The sequence below is a fragment of the Micromesistius poutassou genome (genome assembly GCF_964030765.1).
Source record: "Micromesistius poutassou genome assembly, chromosome: 4".
NCBI lineage: Eukaryota > Metazoa > Chordata > Actinopteri > Gadiformes > Gadidae > Micromesistius > Micromesistius poutassou.
In genome coordinates, this window is record NC_140274.1 from 18,662,505 (window position 1) to 18,676,560 (window position 14,056).

The following is a 14,056-nucleotide window of genomic DNA, read 5'->3' on the forward strand; positions in this document are numbered from 1 at the left end:
GGCCATCTATTATGTCAGCATGAGGCCTCATTATACCATCGCCTGTAGTTGTAACCCAAATCACAGAACTAGCAGACCCACTAGAAGTTCTTCATTGCAATCATCACAACGTAGCCAATACATCAACTGAAGGGAGGGAACAGAAGATGTGACAAAAGGGAATTAATGGATGAGGCATCTACAATCTGTGCAGGGAATTCGCCCATCTCCCTCCCTTGCTCTCGCTCTCTGTCCACTGGAGCAGTCCCAGACGAAAGCCTATCCACCCGCTAGGATCCCCACGCCAGGGTGATGAGTGGCTGGGCCTGGCCCCTTCCCTAACCCTTCGCTTCACGGGTTATTTCCAGCCTCAGGACCACAAGGTCATTAATGGACCGGAATAGCTCAGCCAGACCAAGATGAAGTGAAAAATGAGCAGGAAGGAAGAAAACCAATGGGGTGGGGGAGTGGTTGAAAAAAAGATATAATAGATAACGTGGAGGGCGTCTGCTATACTCAATACGTCGGGCTGAGGTATTTATACTTAGATTTGGGGCACCCCATTCAGAAACCGAGCCCTGCCAACATGAGTTGGATTAGGGCTTTGTCTCCCACTGATACCACATTCACATACAGTGGACGGACACACACACACACACACACACACACACACACACACACACACGCCAAACCCCTAACACACCTTTCCAAGCACACACACACACACACACACACACACACACACACACACACACACACACACACACACACACACACACACACACACACACACACACACACACACACACACACACACACACACACACCAATGTATACATTTCATCCCTTTAATCCCTTCAGATTTGCTGACGGCTCACTTACCATGGGAGCTCCCTGGTGGCCGATGACGTCTGGCCGCGGTTTGAGCTCGCTGCGCTCCATGATGCAGGGGGAGGTGATGGAGAGGGGGACCAGGTAGAGACCCAGTAACACGCCGAGGTACAGCAGCAGGACCACCACCTGGAACCCTGGGGAGAGAGAGAGCGTTTATCATATTCACAAAGGAGCTCTCCAGATGCAGAGACGCGAGTGGACCAATTATAAATACCCCCACACATCACTTTAGTTTTTTCGGTATATAGAGAGATTTTGCAATTTCATCACATTCACACATGCCCAGTTTCCTTCAGTATTCTTTGCTTTGTAAAAAAACACTCACAGATTCAATATTGATAAAAAAAAATGAATTGCTTCACAATTCATGAAATGCCTGACATAATAACAACACTTGTGGTAATAGCTGTGCCCTGCATTCAGTTCATAAGAGCTTTCTCGATGGTTTACTGTCTTTCTACCGACTCTGTATTGCCGTCCCAGGAGCCGTGTGCCTGTGGCCATGTAAAGTAATGTTTGAATGTAAGTAATGAGCAGAGCTGTTAAAACGGGGCTATGCAGCATGTCCAACATGTGACTTTGAGGCCAAGGACATACACTTTTACCTTTCCCGTCTCATATGTCAAAAACAGTTTTCACACAAACAAGGTATTCCTTTCAAGGTCAACTATGGAGCCGAGGTGAATGCTTCAGCACACCTCAGGTTACAGGCCGGAGCATAAAAGTCCTGGCCCACACACATACAGTCTACCCGACATATATGCACTGCCTCACGTGTCGCTCACTCACTCACTCACTCACTCACTCACTCACTCACTCACTCACTCACTCACTCACTCACTCACGTCTCTTTCTCTATGGCTACCAGCACTTAAACATTCAGACAATGTGCATACCCGTGAAAAAAACCCTATTAGGATTGAGAAAGAAAATAAGAAAATAAAGAAAAGAATGAAAGAAAAAAAAGATATAGAGGCAGACTCACTTGTCTTCTCTGCACGAGCCACCTGGCCAGCTACGACCCAGGAGAGGGCTGTGACCGCAGCCAGAGCTCCGATGTGGAGGAACGGACCTGTGGCCTGGTGGGAGGAAGGAAGGCAGGAGAGAAGGAAGTATGAAGGGGGGAGGAAAGGAAAGAATGAGGAGATGGGAGGGACGAACAACGAAAGATGAAAGCAGAGAGGGACGAGCGGAAGGAATGAGGGAAGGAAGGAAGGATAAAAGATAAAAGATGAATAAAGACAAAGAGAGAAGGAGAGGAGAGGAGAAGAAGGGAGAAGACGTTAAATGAGACGAGAGGCATGGAATTACCATCTCGTCTATCGCTGAGGCAACACTGGGGCTATTAAGTGATAACGGTTTAGTTATCACCGCTCTTTGGTCCTAATGACACAGTGCCCCAAAGCCAATGCGTTTCAGATTAATACTTAAACCTTTACTTGTGGCACAATTATAGCAGCAGTGGCCTTTGGTCCTGTGTGTGTGCATGTGTGTGTGTGGACAGTAAGTCTACCGACCTGCAGGGAAATGGGGACCACGTCCCACTCCTGCCCCCACACTTGATTGACAGCTATCAGCCCGGCGACGGTAGTCAGCAGTGCAACAATCACGGCAATCTGGGCATGAGCAGAGGAATATAGTGTTGTCGTTGGCAAATACACACACACACACACACACACACACACACACACACACACACACACACACACACACACACACACACACACACACACACACACACACACACACACACACAGGCAGTGTTTCCACTTCAGAGGTTTAACAAAACCCTCATCCATAGCCAGCCAGCCTGCCCTCAACATCATCATCTGATCAAAGAAGGGTCAGTCAGACACTCACAACACAGAAAGGGAACAGACATGAGAAGATAAACCGCCACCCCCACTACAACACACAATCAAACGAAAACAGGAAGGCATGTTGATTGCACTTGCCAAACCCCTAACACACCTTTCCAAGCACACACACACACACACACACACACTTCACAACAAATGCAAAGCAAGCCACCCACCCACAAGCAACATAACAGGAAATCATTTTGATCACCATAATAAAAATAACAGATGCACACACACACACACACACACACACACACACACCAAAACCAGGACTCATAGTACCTTGTGGAGCCAGTGCAGATTCAACTGCTGCCCGACCGCTACATGACAAAGTGCCAACACCTGAAAAAGCAAAACACAACAAACAAACAAACTCAATACATCCAGGGTTAACCAAACCAAACCCCTGGACCCCCTCCGTACCAAAGCCCTAAATCATGGAATCACAGGCCGAGGGACTGGTTACAATCCCTGGCACGGCGCTGAAGAATGTTCACACCCGGCCTCCACACTATACCGGGACGTCTGGCCCGGCAGCGCCGCCGTCTGGGTAAATATTGGATGAGCCACTGACCATTAAAAATGCAATATAGGTGAAGCCGGCGGCGGTGGTGGCCAGGACGGGCACGGTGCTGTCCCTCCAGGCCCCCGATTGGTTGTACAGCAGCCTGCGGACAGGAAGCAGAGGCGCGGGGTCGCGTTGAGGCTCTGGGTCACGTGTCACTGAGCCTGCTGAACGTTACTGTAAGCAGACACAAGAGGGTCCGGCTGCAACGCGACCAGTCCCGGGTTGAGCTGCTGTCGAGTGGTGTCTAATCTGAGCGTTAAATCTCTCGTCTTGGTCTGCGGTTTGTTTGTGTGACTGTGCTGAGGTGAATGATTGTCATGTGGACGACCTATCGTCTGTGATTCCATCTTTTCTGCCCGGTTGGCTTGCACGCAACTGTAGAGGTGGCTCGTTCGTGACTAGTGTAAATGTTTAAATACCAAATGAGGCTTCATTAAATAATAGTGACACCTTGAGGGTGACCCTCTAGGACACTAGAGTCCCTCAATAGTGGTTCATGCATTTAACTTAATCTGCTTTCGTATCGGTGCTAACACAGATGAATGCTAACACTAGAGCATTACAACAACAACAAAAAGCACCAGCAGGCGGGCCATGGAGACGGTTGCTACACCGTGCAGAGGAGATTATGTAAGCATTAACGGCTGGGTGGCAAATTATTGATGCTTGGTTAATTATATGACATTGCTGCTGCCTAATAGGGGGGGGGGGGGGGGGGGGGGGAGAGAGAGAGAGAGAGAGAGAGAGAGAGAGAGAGAGAGAGAGAGAGAGAGAGAGAGAGAGAGAGAGAGAGAGGGAGAGAGAGAGAGAGAGAGAGAGAGAGAGAGAGAGAGAGATCAGATCTACATCTGCAGTCTTCTGCTTGCTTTGGCATTTGGCCCTCTTAAAAACCCTGATATGTTGTACGCCCAAATAAGCACACGCACACAAACACGGTGGGGAGAGGTCTGCGCTCCTGCACCTCTCTGCTCCACGGCCAAGAGGTGTGGCACTGGGTGTAGAGAGGGTTTGGGTGGCTGACAGCTGCTAAAGGGCAAGGCTGGGAGTCTGTAACCTTTGTGTATGTGTATACGCCATGCATCTTTGAGCATGCATGCCTTTATATTCAGGAGTTTGAACACTGTGTGTGTGTGCATATGTGTATGTGTGTGTGTGTGTATGCGTGTACGTGTGTGTGTACGTGTGTGTGTACGTACATGTTTGTGTACGTGTGTGTGCGCGTGCGTGTGTGTGCTGTCTCTGCCAGAGAGACAGGACAGCTAAGAGCAGGAGGGCATTGCACCACCAGTTACATCCAGAGCCTTATCAGTGATTCCTGTGGCAGCACAGAGTCACAGGGGAGCCACACTGCGCCGGGGGCAGGGGTCTGCCTGGAGCAGCCGGATTTAAACAGCGTGTTAGGGGGTGGGGGGGGGGTGGGGGGGGGGTGAACAGAGTGGAAAATAAAGTTGAAAATCAATAATGAAGGAAAGGAATAATTAAAACGGTGTTGCAAGAGTAGTGTGAAAAAGCAATGGGGATAGCAGATAGCAAGAGAGAGAGAGAGAGAGAGAGAGAAAGAGAAAGAGAAAGAGAGAGAGAGAGAGAGAACTGACGACCTTGGGGGACAGAGGACACCCTCTATTCAGACGTCCGTGGAGCAATACAAGGCCTCTTTCATGGTTCATGTTCCCCAGGTCCTCATAATTGCACACCTTGGCTCCCAGAGTCTCCACATACACACAGTGCAAAGTCGGGACACAAAAGGGAAAATACCCTTGCATACTGTAATTACGGCACCTTAATGCCGTCTCAATGGCCGCTATCCTCATTGGATTGTAGCCAAAATCCGTCTGCAAAGCCAACTCTAAAATGTGTGCGTACAGGTTTGTACAGTCCCTGCCACATTGTGAAGTCCAAGTTATTACTCGTCCAACACATAAACAAACACGAATGAAGGATGTTTGAGTGACACGCGTTGGCGACGAGGAGCACAAGAGGAATGTGGCCTGCATTCATCAGTCCTTCTGCATTATGCAATTATTGTGTGTATAATCTGCAGAGGAGGGGGGTGTGGCCCGTCTCCGCTCGGATTACAGCGGCGGGCGGATCGTATGCGGATGTTTCCGGAGCTTGGGGAGCAAGGGAGCGAAGGGGGCGTGTCATGGCTACCTGCAGGCAGGACGGGTCCAGAGAGACACGGCCAGAGAGAGCACAGGTGAGGGAACCATATGAACAACAAACAATGATAGGATTTATAGCAATACTAATATTTACAGGGTTTGTAGTAGTGGCTAGTAACAAAGCAAAAACAACACCCACTCCTATAACCCGTTCTGTTAATAAATACCACACTACAGGACGTGGTTCACTAAATCGGTGCTGGTTAGGACTCAAGTTAGCGGTCAAGTACAACAGATTGTTAAGTTTAGTTTTATGAAAAAGGATAAAAAGAAAATAAACGCCTTCATTTTGCCTATCAAGGGACTGTTGTTTTCACCAAGTGTTCTCACCAAGTGAAACAGTAAAACCACCACGGTGGGGGCGGGGGACTCACCAGTTGAACTCATTGTAGTCGTTGTGCGCCTCCAGCCAGAAGTAGCACCAGAACAGCAGCAGGCAGAAGGTGAAGAGAAGGATCAGGGACCACAGCAGCTCCCACTGGAAACACAAGTCATCAGTCATTAAGAAAGGGTTTACTTACTGTTAACGCTAGGCTAGCCCATTTATCTTACAAGCCTTTCTTGTCATATTTATGGGAATTCTCTTTACTTCCTGCGAAAGCATTCAATTAATCAAAAATAAAAAATGAACAAACTCTGCTGTCTGTGGCTCTCACTAGATTGTACCAAGGAGAACAGACAGATTTCCTCCAGCCCAGACATCAACGTTGTGATCTATGAGGGCATCTGCTCTCCATTTAACAGCCGTTAAGGTTCAGTGGATTCAGCGGGATATCACTGGACTTGGGGTGAAGAGAGCAAGCACACGGTCAGCGGAAATGTAGTGCTCTACGATTGGAGATCAAAAACGTTGTTGGAGTGGATCGCTTCCTTCATCACAATGCGTTCTCTGTTCACCTGCCGGCATGTACAGCATTAAAGGAACAGGACCCGCTAGAATTTCCGCATAGAGCAAGCCGATGGTCCAGATATTGAAGGGGGCAAGCGCTCACGATGTGATCCGTGAACGGCTGCATTCCAAACCCAATATTCACACACACCATGGAGAGTTGCAGAGCAAAATTGGAATAATAGCGAGGCAGAACACACTTTAAATCCCAAAAGGGGTGTGTGTGTGTGTGTGTGTGTGTGTGTGTGTGTGTGTGTGTGTGTGTGTGTGTGTGTGTGTGTGTGCCTGACTTAGTCTGCGCATAATGAGGCTTACGTTAGCATGTCCAAGGCAAAGTGCTCACGGTTGTTAGGCGTTGCAGCAGCAGCGCTGTAATTGAAATTGCCTTGAAACGCACGTGCTGACGCAGCAGGGCCCCGCAGCGCCTGCCTGGGCAGCGCATACATCACCACACAGGGCAGACGCAGCCAGGCGCGATGGGGCTGTGTGCAATGTACACACGCATGCTAGCTTATACGGACAGCCACGGTAGAGGCTGAAAAGTCATTTGGGGCGGAAGCGTCATGAGAGCGCATTCAGCGCAGTCACACGGACATGTGGACGTGGAAACATAATTCCACGGAAAAACATCACATTCAGCAGTGGTTTGTTGCTGAAATATTTATGCTTTCAGATTTTGAATTCTGAGTAAAGAGGGGAAATGCTGACAGAGAGTGCCAAGGTGATAATCTCAGCTTTGGGCACCGACTCTGAAAGTGAGCGGATATGAGGGTTTAATAAGGGGTTTAAACCCCGGACATCACTATGAAAATTGATTTGAGGTGTATTTGATTATGCAACAACGCATATTCGATCTGATTGGGTCACAACCCAAATTATTTTTGGTAACTAAATATACATGGAACAGGCGGGCCGTGTCAGAAACAACCTGGTGGGGCCAGCATCAAAAGCCCTGCATTTCACACATAAGCGACACAATCACTTGGCTGTGTCACAGAAAAGTTTGTCTGTTTCCGTGCATCTGTCCTGCCATATCTGTGCCTCGGAGACCCTCCTTGATCAGCAGAACCATCTGTGACCTTGTGCTGCTGCCTGAAGTCCGGACACACACACACACACACACACACACACACACACACACACACACACACACACACACACACACACACACACACACACACACACACACACACACACACACACACACACACACACACACACACACATATAATTAATCAACATAATTCATTGTTGTTTTTCTCAGTCCCTGATTTAAAGATTTATCTGGCATTAATGCTTCTGGTCTGGGAACATATGTGTGTATATGGAAAGTACAGAGCCCATCTCTCTTCATATACATACACATACATATACATATCAACATGCAGATGCTAATATCCTGCAGTGCTCTTTTGGCGAGAATGGCCTGACTCATAACGGATGCATCACAAGTGTTCTCTAATGTGTAAACATTTGCATAGATAATCAACCCATCTTTACTCTCCACACCCATTAAGTTGCTTTCGGTAGCGTAGCTCTGGTGTGAATTATAACTTGGAGGTTTTACGGTGAATAAATAAACAACTGAACTTTTTAAACAACAAAAATACAACCTAAATAAGTCACGTTTTTGCACTCTGGATAAATTACCCACATGCCATTTGACTAATCCTCTGATGCTTAGATTGGCTGGAGCAAGTTCCATCCATTAGAAAGGAATTAACAAACTCCAAGGATTAATGGATTAAAAGAAAATGTATTTTAGAAGTTCAAAGTTACTTCCCTTCCAAGAATACAAGGAATCCTAATTTAGAAAATTCCTCAACCGCTGTCTGCAGTAAATGAGGCAGGCCTTGATCTGCAAGTTGTGAACCCCAATAACGAGTTTGTTTGGATTTACTATGCCGTTTCTCAGTACACATTCATAACCGTTACCTTGACCAATGTTACATGTTTTAACATGTCCACTGACATTTTCAGTTCATATCATCTTCCATGTCTGTGTTATAATGCTCACAAAAGGTCAACATCGGGTCAGCAAAGCGTGACACCTCCGTCTCAAATCACATTCCTGAACATATTCAGATAAGTCTGTGGAATTTTCCCACAGATTCCTTCACACTGCTTCTGTGGCAGTGATTCTGCAAAGCCGCAAAATCTATCATGAGTAAAGTGATTTCAACCTACCTACCTACCTACCTACCTACCTACCTACCTACCTTTATTCACATAAGTAGAGTAAGTGCTTAAATCCATGGGTGGAACATGGTTAACTATACCCCCCCTGTATACATTTCAGATCTAAAGAAGTGGTATTTTAAGAGGCATAAAAACAGATTTGAATGTACTGTGTACAGAGTGTACGTTGGGCCGGTTATGTTGTGTGTACCGTGTGTACGTTGGGAAGGGTATGTTTGAGTCACGCTCATCTGAAGTGGAATTGAGGACATGCACTGCTCTGTTTTGTGTGCATTTTAAGCATACTCAAAGAGATTGCTGGCAAGGCATTCAAGTGAAGCAGAGACCGGAGTCCTGTACGCCCAGTCATGATGACAATGGGAGAGGACCTGTCAGTTGACAATAGTATATTAGAATAGTCTGTTTTAACCAATAAAATGTGTATGGCCACATACACACTTTAATTTTCTTGCCCACATATAAATAATTACCTCCGTGTTGTATTCTACTTTGTGCTTACATTTCCAATGGCTGTCATCTGAAGACTGAAGGTGATGTTATTGTTGTGAGTTGAGTACAGCACTGTGCACATATCTCGGTATCCATGATAACAAGTCTGAAAGTTAATCATTGTGCAATAGTCTTTTTTGCTTTCCTTCATACAAAGCCCTGCAGTGTAAATGTCAGAGCTAGGCTAACACTCAGCAGGTTAGCGTGTATGTTTGTACCAACCTTATCAAATCCTTCTACAATACATGTCTATAGGGATACAAAAGGATATCTGCATTCTAATCAGGTGACTCAATGATATGTTTGAAGAAGGAAAATCATTGCCTTCCAACACCATGCACACATGCAATCATTGATTATGTTTTCCTCCAGGGCTCTGGAGGCCTTTCAAAAATAAAGGCGTTGGATAACTCAGACCGAAACCTTGGAGTAACCTTTGTATTCTGAATTCTCTCGCTGTGTGGGTTGCTGAGCGGTGTTTGCGGAAATGTTCTTGGAACACAGGAATGTGTTTGATTTAAGAATCAAGAAGATATGCGTGTGTTGCTGACAAGTTACTGGAGAACATTGCACCCTAGCTCTGGATGACGACAGCTAGATAAGGGACTATGATTGTCTAATCCCCGGAATAAAAACAGGCGAGCCCCCAACGTGAAGTACTAATGTCGTTGGATTTAAAACGTAAATCATTTACAGTGTAATTTGCAAGTGTAAAACAGAAACGATGTTAAACATAAATAATACAACTACTGAAAGCTTTATACAAGAGGTTTGTTATCAAAAAATACTTTGCAAACACAAGCCTAATAAGCCTAATATCTAACCACTGACAACATCATGAAACATGACTCCCGGATCACGACATTATCATTTCTCCTCAAACCACCTCGCCTTGTGGACCCAGGCCTTCCAACTCGACAAAAGCCGACACAATTAAACATGGCAGCGGCTGTTCTGTCTATGAAATGACTGAGACACCAAAGAAGCACAAAACAACGGCAGATCAGCCTTGCGCACTGCTCTATTATAGACCTCTTTGTGTGGAGATGTATAAAAGGTAAAAGACATGACTACATGGAAATACTTTCAATTATTACTGAGAGGTCGGATCGGCTTGCAAGCGAGTGACGTGAGGCTGTGCCGTTGACAAAGCGGCCTTTGGCCCGGAGAGAGAGAGAGAGAGAGAGAGAGAGAGAGAGAGAGAGAGAGAGAGAGAGAGAGAGAGAGAGAGAGAGAGAGAGAGAGAGAGAGAGAGAGAGAGAGAGAGAGAGAGAGAGAGAGAGAGAGAGAGAGACTGCAGGCGGACAAAGCCTGGGTCTTCTTCATAGGCTGCGTGGACGGCTCGCTACAGAGGGGACAGATGAATGGAGAACACTTTGCTATTCTGCCGCGGTGGTTTATGAAGGGGTTGGGTTTCAACTCTCTCACGCTTCGCGGATGTACCCCCGGTTTGGTTACGTGTACAGTAGCCGACGAGTGTCCCTCGCCGGTTCAGCACAACACCAGTCAAAGATGTAGCTCTCACCACTAGGTGAGATGGTCGACGTCTGTTTGTGGACGGGTCGTGTAGAGCGCCGTGTTGGGAACACTGATGTAGATTTATGAATGAACTTATAGCACGGAATAGCATGACGCCTCTGTCTGCCAGGCATGGCAGTCAAAGGCCTGAGGAGATGTTGAATGTTAATCTTGGTCTTAAGAGTGTGAGCTCCTAAATGAGCTTTAAACTAGGCAGTTTGTTTAAACTAGGCAGAGTGTTAATTGGGCCATTATTAAGTGTTGAATACTGAAGCTGAACCACAAACGATGGGGAGCTTTGCTTTCATCAGCATTTCTACCAAAATCGATTGCAAGCATTCTCAGAGCACCCAAAGGGCCAGTTCAGATAAACCAGTGCACCACGGCAGGGCTGACAGCCGGTCTATATCGTCCACAAACGAACAACAAAACCAACGGCACGCACCAATCCAAACTTAGTAAAAAATCAATGCTTGCCGGCCTGCCGTGGGCTAAACATAGTGAAAAAAAATCAATAGAAGACCAAAACTGCCTGTTTACAGCAGAGGCAAGGTCCATACCGACACAACACAGCCAGACAGAAGCACAGACGCGCGGAGAGACAGCAGTCTTGTGGCGGACAGAGAGAAGGCTGACTTGGTGCTGCTATACATCCTATCGTGTCAGCCGCGTGCACAACAGGAAGCGGAGCGACGCGGTGTCCTGTTCGCCTGCCAAAGGCCAGGGGATAAAGGATCCTATGTGCCTCTCAATGGGCCCCGCAAAGACTTTTGTGCAGACACACAGGTACAGGAACAGAGCACAATCAGGCATTGTGTGCGTTAATGGAGGTGTTGTTCGCCTAGATATGTTTATATGTTTACACAATATGAATAAATGTCTTAAAAAAAAAAAAAGGTTCCTGTTTAGGGATACAGAAGACCAGGTTGATGTAGTTCCCATATGTTTAACATTTTTACTTGTCAGTTAGACATGACCTTTGGACTTCATCGACGATGGCCCAATATGTGAACCACTACATAATTACAAAAATAATGTGATTCTACTCTGTGACAGATTAATTTGTTTCAATGGAGAGCCGGGACTGGTATGGTATTGTAAATTCCCCATATCTTCCCATGGATCGATACCCCCTGCTCCTCACATCACCCCTCAGAGCCCCGTCAATATGGCTTTAAACAAATCAAATGGGTTATCGGAGGGCCAACATTACTTAACAAAGCCTTTTATGAACAGAGAGAGACATTTCAAAATAGGATTAAAATAATTAGAACTTTGATATGGAGGGCTTGGGAGCGGTGGTGCTGACAGACTGTATTAAGACAAGGGTGCACTGTAATAACTCCCCTGTGGTCACCTCTATGGGCTCAAGGACATCTAAAGGATAAGCCTGCAAGGATATCCTCCTCCGACTGATGAATAATTGTTCATTATAAATCAATGTTGAGGGACAGATGTCCCTGAAGGGTATCTACAGGCAACAGCCATTTACAAGAGTGTGAATATCAGAACTACGTGTGTGCCATGTGAAACAGTCACAGAGGCACAGGAGCACAGTATTGAGTTCTTGTCACATTTATTCAAGACGTTTACTGTTTTTTTTCCCCCCCTACATTTTCCGGCATCCTAGAACTGTGCATAAGCCCCTGCCTTCAAAATCAAAAAAGAAAAAATACCTTTTTAAAATGCTTCTCACCACTACATTGAATATTGTATTGTTTTTCCTGTAGGCCATTTCCTGACATCTACTTTCCGACTTGCCACCCAAAAGATATTGCACTCCTAGAAGAGGGCATGCTCCAGGTGTGCCCTATCAGCTCTTCTCTGTCCCATGAGGGCTTTGGAAAGTGTTTCCCTGTTCATACCAGTGTCGAGGACAGCAGTCTATATCTCATTTGAATGTGGAACATTGAAGCCCTTGGAGACGGTAACCGTGATAAAGGGCTATATAAATAAACCTTGCCATGCCATTCCTTAATAGGCACACGCGCCATTGTAGTCACCTCAGCACTAACTGAAAGGTGCGCAGATGTGTGGTTACACAAGCATGGAAATAACACATCATGCTTTTTAAATCAGCTATTGAAGCTAGCTGCTAGTTGCAATTGGTAAAAATTCAGAGGCAGCAAGTGCAGTCTAATTCTATATTCATCTATAAAATATTATTATTAAATCATATTATTCAAGGTTATTCGTAAGATTATTATTATTCAAGATGAGAAAAAAATCGACGGTTCTTCCTACTTTATTCGGATGAACTCTCTTAGCTTACCTTGGTTGTGTCGTCATGGGAACGTTGGTAGCGTTTCCAGCGGCAACCGTAGATCCCGGTAAGGCATGACAAACATAGCTGGCGCTCATAGACCTGCAGGGGTTGGTGCTTCACCATGCTCCTTCTGTCAGTCCTGGCCCTGCCCCCAGACCTCTACCATCCCACTGGCAGCTCGGGATCCTGATGGAGAGAGGGAATCATGACATCATACTGGAGCCAGGCCATAACCATCCATATAACACATCAATATCATGATTTATCCCCTTTAGCATCAGACAATGTCTGCTGTCATACCATTAATGTTTATATATATCTCAACGTTATACAAATTGGTTGGTTGCAATGTCACTTTGAATGAATCGAACAACCATCAACCGTCTATTTTGTCGATACTCTGCTGTTGTGACTGTTTTCATAATTATTATTTGTACAAAATGAAATTGATTGCTGTCTGTCTGAAATGTTATGTTGTTGAATGCTGCTTGCCGCTGCCTGCCTTGGCAAGGACACTCTCACTCAATATTTGTGACTTACACCGAGGCAGCCACTGATGTCAAATCCCAAAAGGTGTCGGAATACCAAGATAGGCTACAAAAAGGTATGCAGCTACTGCCCTACAGCCCCGGGCAAGTTTACCGCCCTGTTGCATTTGGAAAGGATTATCCTGGCTGTCAGACAGCTTTTCAAAGGGTATATCCTGCCGGACGCTCTGCTCTGAATTATAATCCACATCCCTGCACTTCCCAGTTGCTGTGTAAGCCACAAGGCCTCATTATAAGGTCACTGTAGCGAGGACGATGCCACACGCCACCTAGGAGACTGCTGCACGCCACCTAAGGGGTTTTTACTGGGCTTCCCCAAATCCAGGACACAAGGTGGTGATGTTGAAACTGGTTTAAGGATCCTTGCTGCCATTAAGGAGATATCCTGAGTGTGTGTGGGGATGGCGGATTTACATGTGCACACTGACTGGGGCCAGGAGAGGCTGCTTCAACCAGCCGTCATCCACACACACACACACACACACACACACACACACACACACACACACACACACACACACACACACACACACACACACACACACACACACACACACACACACACACACACACACACCTATGTTTTACATAAGCCTGGCAGATGCATACGTGTCTGTGTGTGTAAGTGCAGAATATTGAAAAGCATAACCATGACGAAAGACGTTATAATGTATAAAAGCAT

The 14,056-nt window shown here is 46.2% G+C and overlaps 1 protein-coding gene across 2 annotated transcripts in view; it reads right to left on the reverse strand.

Annotated features, from left to right (window-relative positions):
* Positions 1–14,056, reverse strand: part of gdpd5b (glycerophosphodiester phosphodiesterase domain containing 5b) — a 39,789-nt gene that overhangs the window by 10,980 nt on the left and 14,753 nt on the right. For both annotated transcript variants that reach the window (XR_014633384.1, XM_084466915.1), the window contains exons 2-8: positions 12,833–13,012; positions 5,840–5,943; positions 3,310–3,403; positions 3,018–3,077; positions 2,391–2,489; positions 1,859–1,952; positions 862–1,007 (exon numbers count right to left, since the gene is read on the reverse strand). Coding sequence is in view for 1 of the 2 variants with exons in the window: in XM_084466915.1 (XP_084323041.1) it covers positions 862–1,007; positions 1,859–1,952; positions 2,391–2,489; positions 3,018–3,077; positions 3,310–3,403; positions 5,840–5,943; positions 12,833–12,949 (714 nt within the window). In the remaining variant the exon portion in view is untranslated. The remainder of the gene's footprint in view (positions 1–861; positions 1,008–1,858; positions 1,953–2,390; positions 2,490–3,017; positions 3,078–3,309; positions 3,404–5,839; positions 5,944–12,832; positions 13,013–14,056) is intronic.